Raw genomic sequence first — 16,907 nt, 5'->3', positions numbered from 1 at the left:
AAGGCGTCGCTGATAAATCAATGTCATAAGATTTATAATCCTAAACATTGTGACTGTGCGGTAAATACATATCCTCGATTACATTGAGCTCAATCGATATTAGGTAGTGAAATAAATTTGTATTTTGCAAAGCTGTCTGCTATGTGGTTTACCATACCACCACCGTACTGTGCCATCGTAATTATAATGCGTGATGTATTTCACAGGTAATCGCCGACTGGTCTACAGTCCAGCTGCAGTTCGCGTCATTCAAAGGTCGTGGAGAACTGCTGCTGAAGGGAACGGAAACGAGTGAAATCGTATCCGCGCTCGAGGACAGCCTGATGGTGTTGGGCTCGTTGCTCACCAACAGATACAACGCGCCCTTCAAGAAAGACATCCAGACGTGGGTGCACAACTGCAGCGCCACGTCGGAGATCCTCGAGTACTGGATGCAGGTGCAGAACCTCTGGGTCTACCTGGAGGCGGTGTTCGTCGACGGCGACATCGCCAAGCAGCTGCCCACAGAATCGAAGAAATTCATGGCTATTGACAAGTGGTGGACGAAGATAATGCAGCGCGCTAGGGAGAAGCCGGGAGTCATCGAGTGCTGCGTGAGCGACGAAACTATGGGTCAGCTGCTGCCGTACCTGCTCGAGCAGCTCAACAGTTGCCAGAAGTCCCTGACGGGCTACCTCGAATCCAAGAGGCTCATCTTCCCGAGGTTCTTCTTCATCTCTGACCCATCGCTCCTCGAGATCCTCGGTCAGGCTTCAGATTCACACAGCATCCAAAGCCATCTGGTCGACGTCTTCGATAATACCGCTGAGGTACTTGCTACTTATTCCATACCTTTTGCTGGGCTGGAGTAAAACGTAACGCTAAGAACCTATTTATTTCTTCGATTTCATTACAACCTATACCACGCCACTATTTAATTCAGAGTTTTCTAGTTAGCACAGTAACACAGATAAGCAGTGGAATTAAGGTACCAGTCGAGTATAAAATATTCCGGGTTTCAAGCCGCGTCAAGTGGTTAACTGGCCAAGAGCTTTCGGCCGAGATGGCCTCTGTCATTGTCAAGTGGGTGACTGTCTACTGCCGCTGGCGTCCCTATATAGACGCGCCGCCACCAGTAACGTCACTGATGTCCAGTCCCACACCATATACGCGGCCGCCGCATCCGCTTCAACTCCGCAATCACAGTATCCCAGGCCGTACTCAGCTGCAATGCACCGTCTTTATTGAGGGTGCTGTCCGTTATTTTGATCTCTATTGCTTCATTTATTACGCTATTCCAGAAGCCATTGGTCCATTTAATAATAGAAGTATCGTCGAATGCAGTTCGGTGTCCGTTTTCCATTGCATGCTCAGTTAGAACTGATTTGTCGCGATAGTGTAGGCAGAAACATCTTTCATGTTCTTTCCGGCTCTGTTCAGTAATGCGGATAGTCTGACCGACATAAACCTGCTCACACCCGCACGGTATTTTGTATAGTCCGGATGTTCTGAGGCCTACACCGCCTTTCACAAGTTACGTTAGTTGCTGGATCTTTCCTGGGGCCTGAAGATTGTGTCGATTTTATGTTTCTTCAGGAGCCAGCTAATCTTCACTGGTATTGAGCCACAAAACGGTAAAAATGCAATCTTCTCCGTGTCTTCTTTGTTGTTTGTGAATTTCCAGCTCTGTGGACGTTGTACGCACTGATTTTCTAGCATTCCTTCCAAAAATCAGCCGTACCTTATCTTCGTCGGCGTCTGGAACAGATGGGCTACCCGTCCCATATTTGTGGAGAATATTACTTGTTTCGCAAGATGACGTATTCCAAGTGCAAATAGTTGGTCGTGACCGTGGTTCCCTTGCATACCGTGTACGGCAGTTTCGCTGCATTCCGCGATGCGCAACTCCACTCTTGTAGCGTCTATAACACGAGTTTGTCGTTTGTCTCCATAACACTCTCGCTGTTTCTACGACCCTGGGACGAAATGCGCCGCTCTCAATTGAATCTTCTCTGTCTTCTCTGTTAATCATACATGGTAAGGTAGCATGCATAGCCAGCATATCGCAGCAGATGTTTTGTTGCAATAGTAGCTAACATGTACTTGTTTGTTTAAATTTCCCACAAGCATTTAAAATACGAAAAGCGGTACCTCCTTCAGTTGTATATTTGACTTCAAGACTTCGCTCTCTCGCTAGCCCAAAAAACTGCAGTCTGGCGGAAAAATGTCGGGTGACTTCTTGATCATGCAACAATGATGCCACAACCGTTCAAGCGTCCAAGATAGCATTCACGGAAGTAGTGTTGTCACTGACCATGAGGAATGTGCTCTTCTTGTCAGGGAAGTTCCTCCTAGTCCTCCAGAAACAGTGATATGCACATTCAACTGGCGAACATGACGAACGCTGTTAATCAGAGGCATCAGAACATAACGGTTTTTTGATGTATCCACCTTAGAACGATCCGTTCTGTTACCTCTCAACATATGTTTACTTCCTCTTGAGTCAACCTGTAAATGTGGATATAGATAGAGATGAAAATGAAGATATAGCGGAAACAATTTCTCAGGCTTAGATAAGAAGCGAACACAGAAGAGCGAGAAAGAAAGGCTGGTTGCATTAAGCCAGGCTTCCGCTATTAGTGTTGCACCATAGCAAAAGCGCTTACATTAACAAGCAATATGAGTAAGGATTGGGCTCCGTAGCTCAGAACACTTTTTTAATTGTCTGACGTCTTCATGATACTTGCCTTGGGCTCTCTATTCTTTGTACTTACACACCTCTACATGAAGGATCGTAGGCATTAATGCGTCGAGTAGGTTGCCTTCCTGCTAGGCGTCAGTTCTACACTGAAGGGCCAAAGACACTGGTACATCTAGCTAATATTGTGTTCAACTGTGTGTGAATTCCTAAGGGACCAAAGTCCTGAGGTCATCGGTCCCTAGACTTCCACATTTATTTAAACTAACTTATGCTAACAACAACACACACCTCTGGCGGGAGAGGCCGCACAATCCGTGACATGGCGCCTCTAACCGCATGGTCACACCGCGCTCCTAATATCGTGTAGGGCCCCCGCGACCACGCAGAAGTGCCGCAACACGACGTGGCATGGACGCGACTAATATCTGAAATAGTGCTGGAGGGAACTGACACCATGAATCCTGCAGGGCTTTCCATAAACCCGTAAGAGTACGAAGAGGTGGCATCCCACATATGCTCAATAATGTTCATGTCTGAGGAGTTTGGTCGTCAGCGGAAGTGTTCAATCTCAGAAGAGTGTTTCTGGAGCCACTCTGGAACAATTATGGACGTGTGGGGTGTCGCATTGTCCTGCTGGAATTGCACAAGTCCTTCAGAATGCACAATGGACATGTAGGTGTTCAGAGAGGATGCTTACGTACGTGTCACCTGTCAGAGTCGTATCTAGACGTAGCAGCTGTCCCATATGACTCCATCTACACACGTCCCACACCACTGCAGAACCTCCACCAGCTTGAACAGTCCCCTAGTGACTTGCAGGGTCCATGGATTCAATACCCGTATACGTCCATCTGATCGATACAATTTGAAACGAGACTCGTCCCACCATGCAACACGATTACAGTCATCAACAGTCCAATGTCGGTGTTGACGGGCCCAGGCGATGCGTCAATCTTCATGTCGCGCGGTCATCAAGGATACACGAGTGGTCCTCCGGCTCTGAAAGCCCATATCGATGACGTTTCGTTGAATGGTTCGCACGCTGTCACTTGTTGATGGCCCAGAATTGATATCTGCAGAAATTTGCGGATGAGTTGCAATTCTGTCACGCTGAATGATTCTCTTCAGTCGTAGTGGTCCCATTCTTGCAATATATTTTTCCGGCCGCAGCGATGTCGGAGCCGACTATAACACCACGTTAAAACTCACTTAAATCTAGATAACTTGCCATTGTGGCAGCGGTAACCGATCTAAAAACTGAGCCAGACACATGTTGTCTTGTACAGGCGTTGTCGATCGCAGCGCCGTATTCTGCCCGTTTACATATCCCTGTATTTGAATACGCCTGCCTGTACCAGTTTCCTTAGCGCTTCAGTGTAGATTCCCACTGGAGGTCGAACGTAACTGTGCATCGGCACTGACGGTTTTGAATTCATTGCCCATCGAGGCGAATCAGTTATAGATGAATGCGTAGTGTCTGTTCTCCCGGACATGCTGGAAAGAACAGACACCATTCATTGATATATAATTAAGACAGACAGTAGTGCAAGAATAATTTTAGTAATTTCTTGACGATTTCTACGTTTGAAAAAAAAAGAAAAAAAATCTTGTACCCTATATAGTACTCTCTACATGTGGAATGTATTGCTCTACTAGTATAATATTTTCAGTTACGATTTTAATATTTATTTTAGTAATAAATGTCCCTTTCTATTTACTGAACTTTAAATTAAAATATAAAACGTAGGAAAGTGTGTGCCCAAGATCAGTTGTTTTTTTATTTTTTCTTGTTACTTTCTCTCAGGTCTAGATGTATTTGTCAGAGTAAAATATGCAAAATTATTATCGTTTAACATCCAATTAAAACTTCTGACAGTAAAAATCTCACTGCAGACTTGGGAAAAGCTGGTGATGACATGCTGTGACGATTCAGATAAGTTCACGCCAGTTACGGGCGCATAGAAAACTTAAACTTATTATAAATGTCGTGGAAACACATGGCTGGCCACCAGGCTACAATGTTGATTTGTTATGACAGAGAATGTGCTGCCTCCCACAAAGGACGTAGCGTAAACAACATTCTATCCTATTTACTGAATCCATTTCATTTGCTACATCGATTGTTAGTCTGTTGCACAGTGCTTTCAACCAAAATTTAGGAAGAGTCCATTTTCAGAAAACCATTTAATAATTCTTTAGAAAATATCATTCACCAACTCTTCTGTTGCTTTCTCTCTAATGGGATTTATTATAGCACTAGTATCAGCTCCGAAAAGTACCAATTTTGCTTGTTGAATGTTAAGCTAAAGGTCAATCACATATAGTATAAGGAATAGGAGTGGACTCAAAATTGAACCCTGTGGGACTCTCTTTGCGATAATTTTTTTTTCCTCAGTCATTACAGTTTCTCGTTTTTCGACAATTTCTGAATTATTCAGCTCGTTAAAGCGCAAGAAGATAAAATAAAAAATTTGATGTTTGCCAGTGATGACCTATCAGAGACTGCAATGGACTTAGAATGTCAGTTGAGCAGACTGGATAATGTCTTGAAAATAGTCTACTAGATGAACATCAATAAAAGTAAAGCAAGGGTAACGAAATGTAGTCGAATTATATCAGATGGCGCTGACGGAATTAGATTTGGAAGTGAGACACTAAAATTAATCGATGTTTTTTAATGTTTGAGCAGAAAAGAACTGAAGACGGCCGTTTCAGAGTAGATACAAAATGCAGACTCGCTATAGTAAGAAAAACGTTTCTGCAAATGAGAAATTTAGTAACACAGAGTATAAATTTAAGCATTAGGAAATCTTTTCTGAAGGTGTTTGGAGTTTATGTATTGTACGCAAGTGAAACATATACGGTAGACAGTTCAGAAAAATAAGAGAATAGAAGTTTTTGAAATTTCGTGCTACAGAAGAATGTTGAAGGTTAGATAGGAAGGACTGACGAAAACAGAAATTTATGCCATAATGTGACTAAAAGAAGGAATCAGCTGATACGACATATCATGAAGCTTCAATGTATCGCCAGTTTGGTAAGGGAGAGAAATTTGGGGTATAAAAACTGTAGAGAGAGACCAAGGTTCGAATATAATAAGCGGTTCACATGGGTGCAGTTTATAGTAGATGTACAAAGATGAAGACATTTGCATAGGATAGACTATCATGGACAGCTGCATAACACCAGTCTTCGAAATGAAGACCGCAACTAAAACTTGCACGATTACAATTTAGTCTTTACTTTTACAGCTGTGAGCCTGAATCAAAGGTGGACACTAAGTTAATTTTTAATTTTTATTTTTGGTAGGCGGTGTTCCACGAGAGAGATTACGATCGTCTGATCGCGGTGAAGTCGCGAGAAGGCGAGCAAATCACGCTGGAGCACGAGGTGGTGTGTGTGGGCGGAGTGGAGTTGTGGCTGGGCGCGCTCCTCAACGAACAGAAGAACTCGCTGGGCCAGATCATCGCCGCCTGCTACGCCTATCTCAACGATCCTGAGTATGACTTCCTCGAAATGACGAGGCGGTTCCCCTCTCAGGTTTGCAGCCTCACAGTTCCAAGCCCTACATTCTGTACAGCTACTAACTTCCCGAATCCGGCGATCAGCGCAAGAACGTCCACACATGCTGCCAGCTTGCTATTGCTTTTTTATGATCCTTGTGGGTGATTTGTCAAATATGTACTCATATTTTTTTAACGTCAGTGCTCAGTTTCTGTGTGAGGTATTTTGAAATTTCACTCAATTTGGTGGCACATATTACAGCCTGCTCTTTCGGTATCAGCAGTAGATTTCATCATCCATACATACTATAAAAATGGATGTATGTATATGTGTTCCACATCTCCTCGGATTTCAACCGAACTTGATACACATACACCTCACTGTCAGCAATAATCGCTGTTAGGATAAGAACACCTACCTATCGTATCACAGTTCAGAGGATACGATGTCACAAACAATGAGAAGCGCGAGACGCTGGCGCATTGTACATACAGTTAAATTTATTGCTTCTTTACTACTAATTCTGTTTGAAACACATTTTGCAGACGATACCCCTATATGCTGCTTATTGTATCTACAAAATTATATAATTGTATAACACATAGATCTAGAGATTGACGTCATAAGCAATGAGATGCCTGAAAAACTGGCACGTCATGCATGACATTTAAAGTTATTACTTCCTTGTTAGTAACTCTGTTCGCAACGTATTTAGCAGGCAGTACCCACATATGCTGCTGAATGTACCTACACAAATATATCATTGTACGGCACATAGTTCAAGAGATATAACGTCAAAACACGGAGATGCTTGAAAACAGTGCTTGCCATGAAGGTTTCTGACTGGAGACTGGTGTACATCTCCCCATAGCATCCTACACAAGCTCTATAGAAGACAAATAATGGGGCCAGGCAGCCCAGTCGAGGATCTGAGTATTACTCAAGGCATTTGTTGTGTGAACTGCAGTGTGGTACCATTAAGTATCCTGCACAAATCTGTCGTTTGGTACTTCGTGAGGGTACGGTTTATCACTCTTGCCACATACTGGCGTGCATTCAGCCTCCATTCAAAAATTATCAAATCAGTCCAATTGTCTTATTCAACATCCCTCCACACAATGGTTCCAAGAGATGGAGAGGTGTGGGTCACGGGAATCGCTGCCACCTGTGACTTCCCACCAGGTCGTCTACGGACACTGTAGCGTAGATCTGAATGCCAAAAATATAAACGAGACTTGACACTAAACACCACAGAATGTGACAAAATGTCCCTGTTGATACGAATCAGCAGTACCTGTGTCATTAAGAAGTACGATTCAATGTTCCTTTGGACATACATGTACGTCCCAAGGAGCAGGCACTGCTGCGACTACAGGCGTCAAGAAGAAGAGGAAATGTATTTGCAACTGCGATACGAAAAACCATCAGCTGTATATAGGAATGACGCAATGAAAATCTGTGCCGGGTCGGTACTTGAACCCTGATTTCCCACTTCATGTATGCAGTCGCCTTAACCTCTTCGGCTATCCGTGCACGAATCGCGGCCAGAACCAAACTTTCAAACGTCGTCGTCCAAGTGTCACGACCTGCAGTTGTAAACATGTATGTATGTCCGAAGGAATATTGAGTTGTACTTCTTAATAACAAAGGCACTGCTGTTTCGTAGTTACTCGCCATTATCAAGCCCTCGACTCTCAAATATGTCCTTCCTGGATGGGAATATAGGTAACGTAGGAGTGCAGGTTAGGATAATTGGACGACGACATATGGAAGTTTGGATCTGGCCGTGATTCGTGCACGGATACCCAAAGTGGTTAAGGCGATCGTTCGCTTAAAGCGGGAAATATGGGTTCGAGTCCCACTCTGGCACAGACTTCCATTGTCGTGATTCTAATATACAGCTGATGGTGGCTTACATCCGCAGTTGCGAGTACATTTTCTGTATACCTGTTGACTCTGGTTATACACCGCTTTGCAGCTACTAAGGAACAACTGACACTTGCTAAGGAACAACTACCAATTCCTACAGAGCAACCGACAATAGCTGAAGAATATCCGACCAGAGACAGTAAAAAATATAGAGGGCGGGACGTGTGAGCTGCGGCAACGCCTGTCGACTAATGCTCTCTATACATTCAACAGTTCATGAGGGAGCCGGCCGAAGTGGCCGAGCGGTTCTAGGCGCTACCGTTTGGAACCGCGCGACCGCTACGGTCGCAGGTTCGAATCCTGCCTCGGGCATGGATGTGTTTGATGTCCTTAGGTTATTTAGGTTTAAGTAGTTGTAAGTTCTAGGGGACTGATGACCTCAGCAGTTAAGTTCCTTAGAGCTCAGAGCCATTTGAACCATTTTTGAAGTTCATGACAGACAGTGTTTGACGAAGTTTGTTACAGAACCGATTAGCGCGGTATTCCATGTGGTACGAAAACAGGTTTGCAAGACTTCATTTGAGAGCTAACGATCGTGGATGAGCAGTTGCAAGGCTCGAAGCCAGCCAGTGTGTCAGTACTGTGGTCTCAGTAATGGGCGTGTCCGGAAGTGTTGCCTCGCTATTAGAAAAGGCCACTGAAGTTGGAAATGTTATGCGAAAGCGTGCAAGTGGTCATAGATGGACCACCACGGCGCAAGAGAACCGCTACGCGAAAAGGAACAGATATCTGACTCCTAGGCCAATAGCTGCAGACTTTGTAGGCGCTACCGGTACAGATGTCTCTGCGAAAACCACTTCGCGGCGATTAAATCAGGCTGGTTCGTATGCTCGGGTGCCTGTTAAATCTACCCCACTTCAACCACGCCATCGTCGATAAAGAGTTCTTTCGTGTAGGGAAAATATCGGTTAGGGTCAGCAACGGTGGTCCAGAATGATGTTCTCCGACGAATCCCGCTTCACTGGGACAAGTGATTCTGGCCACCAGTTAATGTGGACAGAGGGGGGAACACGTTACACACCACAGAAAGTTCATAAACGTCATCGGCATAACTTAGGCGTTAGGTGCAGGCAAGCACTATGCACAATGGCTGTACAACACTTTGCGCGAAGTACCGTTACAGCAAGGCGGTATAGCAGGGAGATAATTCTGTATAATGCTCGTTTGTTTAGAGGTGCGGTAGGTCCCCATTTTTTATTTATGGACGGCAGTGCCCGCCCACATATGACCAGCGGAAAGTGAAGACACGGAACGCATGGAATGGCATGTATACTGCCTGAACCTAAACCCTATAGAGCATGCCTGGAATGCTCTGAGCAGACGTGTTTCTCAACGAACACCCTCTCTCTGAAGCGCGCAAGAACTGAAAACAGCCTTGAGAGAGGAGTGTGACAATATTTCCCAAGGACTCCTCAACAGTGTGGTAGCCAGAATGAATAACAAGCGCGAAATGTGCTTTATTGCCAGAGGAGGGCCTATTTCTTACTAAGAGTCCTTTATCAACCTTTATGTTGGGCGTCTGATCTGTATCAAAAATGTACCCTTTTTATGTCTGTTTTCCTGCTTTCCCTTGTGGTGAAATCTCTACCATTTTTGTTATAAACTCCACCTCTGTTACGTAAGTACTGTGTTTCATGTCGTCCATCATTCCCTGTTTATTCCTGTCCAACCATGTCTCTGTTCCTTAGCAGTTGTCAAGCAGTGTAAACCAATAAGCTCAAATGGTTCAAATGGCTTTGAGCACTATGGGACTTAACTGCTGAGGTCATCAGTCCCCTCGAACTTAGAACTACTTAAACTTAACTAACCTAAGGACATCACACACATCCATGCCCAAGGCAGGATTCGATCCTGCGACCGTAGCAGTCGCGCGGTTCCAAGCTGTAGCGCCTAGAACCGCTCAGCCAAAACCAATAAGCCTCTGGAGGCTGCGTTATGGTGTCAGCGGTAAGTGATGCAGGACAACTCTAGATATCAACTCAGCTTCAAGTAACCTGTCCGCTACGCTTTGTGGTGACGAACCGACTGTAACATCTGCCCGGATTTCAGCTATTGTCACTCGTCTATTTGTCAGAGCCAATCAAACAAGCCTGGGACCTTCTCCTGATGTAGTCCTTCCGAAAGAAAGCCACAATTCATGCACACTGTTGTCCTGAGTCCATGTCATCACTTCTCGTTCTGCACTCGCTGCGCTACGTCCAACTCTCTGTCCGGTCTCCCATGTCCCTCATGCCAATAATAATGACTCTGTAAGCCAACGAATGGTGGTAAGCTGCACGTACACGTCCTCTGGGGGCATGCTGTGTTGCGATCTCCACCTCAAAAATTTCCAGTAACGTTAGAGAAAGGCAGTACCCACCAGATACTCACATCATTCTTCATATGCACTGTAGTAAAAGTACTCGTAATAAGTTCGCTTAATAGTGAAATTTTAATCAGCGTACAGTATCCCGGAAGCATGTTTAGCCGAGACCTATGAAGTGTAACAGGAGGGCTATGGGGAGTCTGTTCCTCCCTACAGTGCAGTCGATGATGGTTTAATTTTTTTTAAAAGAGGGAGGACAATAAACTGCAAAGGTAGGTGGAGCAGGCGCTCCAGGTACTGCTCTTACGGAAGAAAACATTAACACCGCTGCTGTGAGAGAGGATCGACGAATAACCTTAGAAACACTTTCTGAAGTATTGAAAATTTCGTTGGATGCCATCCACAATTAGAGGACAGAAAATTTACACGTGAGATTCATTTGTGCTCGGTAGATTTCACGACTTCTGAGTCCCGAACAAAAGGCCATTCGCCCACACCTCTGCATGCAGAGGAAGACGAAGAGACCCGTGTGAAATTTTCGCACTTTCATAGTTTTAAATAAAGACAGTATTTGGAATAAGTGTAGTCGTTGGGATAAGGATGGCTGCGGGAATGAAGAGAGAACTTCTTTAAAATGAACCGAACGGCGTGCAACAATAATAATGAATTTGTAATGCATTCCTGTGTATTCATTTTCATGTGTCCAAAAATGTGTTTTGCATTCGGGATCTTTGTCCCGGCTTGTACGCTCATGGATTGTCGGTCGGACTACATAACCTATAACTACACTCGACAAACATTTTCGGTTGTGATAAGCAGGTTAGGCCGTAGTAGTAGTACCTGGTCAATGCTGCAGCGATAACGTGCAAACTTTGCAAATCCATATCAGGCACAAAAGACCACATATCAGTGAAAGAGGCTGGATGCTGCACCTCTGTAATGTGCGAACGCATATTCCAAATATCGTTAGCGAATATCTTGCAAAAGTAAATATGATCTATTTCCAAAACCCAAGAAAGCAGTACGAGGGAAATGTTTCTACGGCATTGACAAGACTTCCGTTGCAGTTATCCGTGTAATCAGACAGGTCAACAAACACGGCGTTTTAAGCGAATACAAGACTTGCCGAAAGTCTGAGCCGCGGTTTCTGAAAGAATGGAGATTACGTAGGAGGCCCCTAAAGTCATTTTGTAAAATCAAAAATAAAACTGAACCATAACTTTATGGTGTGATGAACTTTTTAAATGACTCTCGTTTGTAGGGTTTTTTATGCTGTAGGTATTGGTGTTTCTGCTGTTTATGTCATAACTGTTTCTGAGTGTTGGATTTCACATTAGATAAAAAAATCGTATAACATATGTGTTATAATAAACGTAATGTAAATTAATAAATAATGCGCAGATGACTGTCACTTGTTGGTTCCAACGACAAGCGGCATTCTTCTGTAGCGCAGGAACACATAATCTATCTCACTGAATGAAATGTGCCTTACGTTAGTTCTAGTTGTCAATAGTTCTCAATAGATACTGAACATTTTGTAGGGGGAGAAGGTCCATCGAACAGCTAGAATTTTTCTTGAATTTTATTCGCAGACTGCTTTCGGAAACCTTCGCATTATCGATTTTTCGTAATAAAGGAGAAAGTTGTTATCTAAAAAATACAAGTATAGTTGTTTTTTCCGCAATATATTCTTGATATTGTAAACATGCATAAGAATGTCATACTACTCCAGACCGAAAGAGGGTTTCACCAGCAGCAGGTCATAATAAATTAGATTCTGAACTCATCTCATTCAAAATATTCAAACTGTTAAAAAAGTTTCCACAATACATTAAAAACATATAGAAAGATAACTGGAAAAAAAGACAATCCACATTGCAGGTGATACCTGAATATGTCGACAACTTCAAATTCAAAGCCAACTCTTTTCATTGTGTGTCTTGGTAATGGCACATACAATTCACATGTGTGATTATGTCTATGAGGACTGGTATGACGTTGTAGTACGATGTACACAACCTTTTGCTGTAATGACGTGCCACAAGCTATAGTACATTAACTGAGCTGAGAAAAGTCATGAGATACCTCCTAATATCGTGTCAGATCTACTTTTCCCGGCCTAGTGTAACAACTCGACGTGGCATGGAGCCAACGAATTGCTGGAAGTCTCCTGCACAAATATTGAGCCCTGCTGCCTCTATAGCCGTCCATAATTGCGAAAGTGTCGCCGGTTTAGGATTTTGTTCGGGAACTGACCTCTCGATTATGTCCCATAAATGGTCGACGAGGTTCATGACTGGCGATCTGGGCGGCCAAATCATTCTCTCGAATTGTGGAATGTTCTGACATGGTGCACTGTCATACATAAAAATTCCATCGTTGCTTGGGAACATGAAGTTCGTGATTGGCTGCAAATTGTCTCCAAGCATCCGAACATAACCATTTCTGGTCAATGATCAGTTCAGTTGGACCAGACGAACCAGTCCATTCCATTAAACACAGCCCACGTATTCGTGGGGTCCGCGCCACACTCGAACCCTAACATCAGATCTTACCAACTGAAATCGGGACTCATCTGATCCGGCCACAGTTTTCCAACCGCCTAGAGTTCAATCAATATCGTCATGAGACCAGAAGAGGCTCTGCAGGCGATGTCGTGCTTTTAGCAAAGGCACTCGCATTCGTCTTCTGCTACCATAGCCCATTAACGCCAAATTTCACCGCTCCGTCTTATTGGATTCGTTCGTGATACGTCCCACATCGATATCTGCTTTTCTTTCATGCATTGTTGCTTCTCTGTTAGCACTGATAACTCTATGCAAACGCCGCTGCTCTAGGTCGTTAAGCGAAGGCTGTCGGCCACTGAGCTACCCGTAGTGAGAGGTAATGCCTGATAATACGTATTCTCAGAACATTCTTGACATTATGGATTTTGGAAAATTGAACTCCCTAACGGTTTACGATCATTTCGCGTTCAGAGTCTGTCAATTCCCGTCTTGCGTCCATAATCGTTTCACATGAAGCACCTGATTTCAAATCACAGCTCCTCCAATGTACTACCCTTCCAGTACCTTTCTTAAGCTATGCCACCGCTATCTGCATATGCACATCTCTCTGTCCCATGACTTTTGTCACCTTAATGTATTCAGGCAGGCCTGGCGTCATCTGGAACGCGGCTTCTTCTTTTTTTTTTTCGTTTTCTCTCTGAGTCGGGCTCAATATACAGCGGGTATGCTTTTTAATAATTTGAACATTTAGTTGTGACGAAATGAAAATTTAAAATCTTATCATGATTTTCAGTTAGTGAAATTTATTTTAGGGCTTGGCATAATATGATATTAATACGCTTATTAACAATTTAAGGAAGGTGGTGTTTGAAAAAGAAAAAAATGTGTATTTTCTGAGTCTCTTTATTGACATAATTTTTTCTTTCATTGCACAGAAATTTCCTAGAGGCCTGTGAATAAAGTCCAAAAAAAAAAAAAAATTGTAGCTCTTTGGTGGGTGTTCTTCCCATACAAAATGGATTATACAGCTGCAGACTCAGTTCAAGCATACACCAAGATATGCTAACACTGTAGATCTACAATTACCGTATCTGTTTCGATTTATATATCGAGAGAACGATCGTTTTCGTCGTATTTATGGCCGTTTCGAAACGACTTTCTGGATGTAACAACAAAAGTGGTGTTTAATGATGTGCTTCCGGGTATTCAGTCGAGTTGTTTCCATTTTTCGGGGCAACACCGATAGCACTTCACAGACAGCTCAACTAGTATAGTCTGATGAAGACAAGTGGATCGGTCATTGAAATACTGTGCGTGGAATGGGAACGTCATCTCGGCTGAAAGTCCGGAAGCACCTCAAAAAAACTAAGAGATCAATCCTAGTGTAACAGTTTATTGCTGCAGCTCTGGCGTTTCGATTTTATCGACAGAATTTTTTTTACAGGTTGGGCTGCTAGGCATTCAAATGTATTGGACCAGAGAGGCAGAGAATGCCATTAAGCTTTCCAGAGTGGACAGAAACATCATGCGTGCTACGAACCAAGCTTTCCTAGACCTACTGAACTTGATCATCGAGCAGACCATAAAGGATCTCACCAAGTACCAACGCGTTATGTACGAGACGCTTGTGACCATTCATCTACACCAGCGCGACATCTTCGACGCCCTCGTCAAAATGAGGGTACGCGTCATCACCGACTTCGAATGGCTGAAGCAGGCGCGGTTCTACTTTTACGAGGACACGGACGAGTGCATAGTGAAAATAACGGACGTGGACTTCATTTACCAGAACGAGTTCCTCGGTTGCACCGAGAGGCTGGTGATCACGCCGCTCACGGACAGGTGTTACATCACTCTGGCGCAGGCCATCGGTATGTCTCTGGGCGGAGCTCCGGCAGGGCCCGCAGGGACGGGCAAGACGGAGACCACCAAGGACATGGGCAGGGCGCTCGGCAAGTACGTCGTCGTCTTCAACTGCTCCGACCAGATGGACTTCCGCGGGCTGGGCCGCATCTTCAAGGGGCTGGCGCAGTCCGGGTCGTGGGGCTGCTTCGACGAGTTCAACAGGATCGAGCTGCCCGTGCTCTCTGTGGCGGCGCAGCAGATCGCCATCGTCCTCGCGGCTAAGAAACAGCGAAAGACGGCGTTCATCTTCAGCGACGGCGACAACGTGCCGCTCAACCCGGAGTTCGGGCTCTTTCTGACTATGAACCCCGGATACGCTGGGCGGCAGGAACTGCCCGAGAATCTGAAGATCAACTTCCGCACCGTGGCGATGATGGTCCCTGACAGGCAGATCATCATCAGGGTGAAGCTCGCCAGTTGCGGTTTCAAGGAGAACATCGTGCTGTCTAGGAAATTCTACACGCTTTACAAGCTCTGCGAGGAACAACTGTCGAAGCAAGTCCACTACGATTTTGGCTTGCGGAATATCTTGTCGGTCCTGAGGACGCTGGGCGCACAGAAACGTGCACATCCGGACGATTCGGAGAACACGTGTGTGATGCGCGTTCTCAGAGATATGAATCTGTCCAAATTGGTCGATGAAGATGAGCCTCTGTTTATCTCGTTAATTGAAGATTTGTTCCCAGGCATCAAGCTGAGTACATCCACATACAAAGACCTTCAGCGGGCAATTGCCCTAGCCTGTGAAGAAATGCAGTTGGTCAACCATCCCGAATGGAATCTGAAGGTAACTACTTTTTTTTAATCTATTAAAGTATATACATATAACGGGTGTCTCTCCTAAAAGTTGTCAGGCGCATTTTCTCACATATTTCGCCGGATATTTGCGATTTCGTTTTTGCATCATGTAACTGGTATCAGCCCAAACAAATACTGCTCATCACATGTTTCATGCGATGCCAAGCGTCGACGCAATGCGTAAGTTTGTTTCCCGTTTCATCTAAAATGATTTTTAAATCGGAATTCTACGTGCCCATTCCATAGACTGCTCCCAGCATAGTCTAGTGCGATATTTCGTTTCACTGATATATACACTACTGGCCACTAAAATTGCCACACCAAGAAGAAATGCAGATGATAAACGGGTACTCATTGGACAAATATATTATACTAGATCTGACATGTGATTACATTTCCACGCAATTTGGGTGCATATATCCTGAGAAATCAGTACCCAGAACAACCACCTCTGGCCGTAATAACGGCCTTGATACGCCTGGGCATTGAGTCAAACAGAGCTTCGATGGCGTGTACAGGTACAGCTGCCCATGCAGCTTCAACACGATACCACAGTTCATCAAGAGTAGTGACGAGCCAGTTGCTCGGCCACCTTTGACCAGACGTTTTCAGTTGGTGAGAGATCTGGAGAATGTGCTGGCCAGGGCAGCAGTCGAACATTTTCTGCATCCAGGAAGGCCCTTACAGGACCTGCAACATGCGGTCGTGCATTATCCTGCTGAAATGTAGGGTTTCGCAGGGATCGAATGAAGGGTAGAGCCACGGGTCGTAATACATCTGAAATGTAACGTCCACTGTTCAAAGTGCCGTCAATGCGAACAAGAGGTGACCGAGACATGTAACAAATGGCACCCCATACCATCACGCCGGGAGATACGCCAGTATGGCGGTGACGAATACACGCTTCCAATGTGCGTTCACCGCGATGTACCCAAACACGGATGAGACCATCATGATGCTGTAAACAGAACCTGGATTCATCCGAAAAAATGACGTTTTGGCATTCGTGCACCCAGGTTCGTCATTGAGTACACCATCGCAGGCGCTCCTGTCTGTGATGCAGCGTCAGGGGTAATCACAGCCATGGTCTCCGAGCTGATAGTCCATGCTGCTGCAAACGTTGTCGAACTGTTAGTGTAGATGGTTGTTGTCTTGGAAACGTCCTAATCTGTTGACTCATGGATCGAGACGTGGCTGCACGACCCGTTACAGCCATGCGGATAAGATGCCTGTCATCTCGACTGCTAGTGATACGAGGCCGTTGGGATCCAGCACGGCG

General features: G+C 44.7%; 1 protein-coding gene across 1 annotated transcript in view; it reads left to right on the top strand.

The window, feature by feature from the left end:
• LOC126335843 (dynein axonemal heavy chain 8-like) overlaps positions 1 to 16,907 on the top strand; it is a gene marked incomplete at its 5' end in the record, with an annotated part of 446,097 nt that overhangs the window by 151,688 nt on the left and 277,502 nt on the right. The window contains 3 exons of the mRNA XM_049999312.1: positions 207 to 809; positions 5,990 to 6,220; positions 14,370 to 15,617. Coding sequence (XP_049855269.1) covers positions 207 to 809; positions 5,990 to 6,220; positions 14,370 to 15,617 — 2,082 coding nt within the window. The remainder of the gene's footprint in view (positions 1 to 206; positions 810 to 5,989; positions 6,221 to 14,369; positions 15,618 to 16,907) is intronic.

This window comes from Schistocerca gregaria, chromosome 2, assembly GCF_023897955.1.
Source record: "Schistocerca gregaria isolate iqSchGreg1 chromosome 2, iqSchGreg1.2, whole genome shotgun sequence".
Classification (NCBI taxonomy): Eukaryota; Metazoa; Arthropoda; class Insecta; order Orthoptera; family Acrididae; genus Schistocerca; species Schistocerca gregaria.
This window is presented reverse-complemented; position numbering and strand designations above follow the sequence as displayed.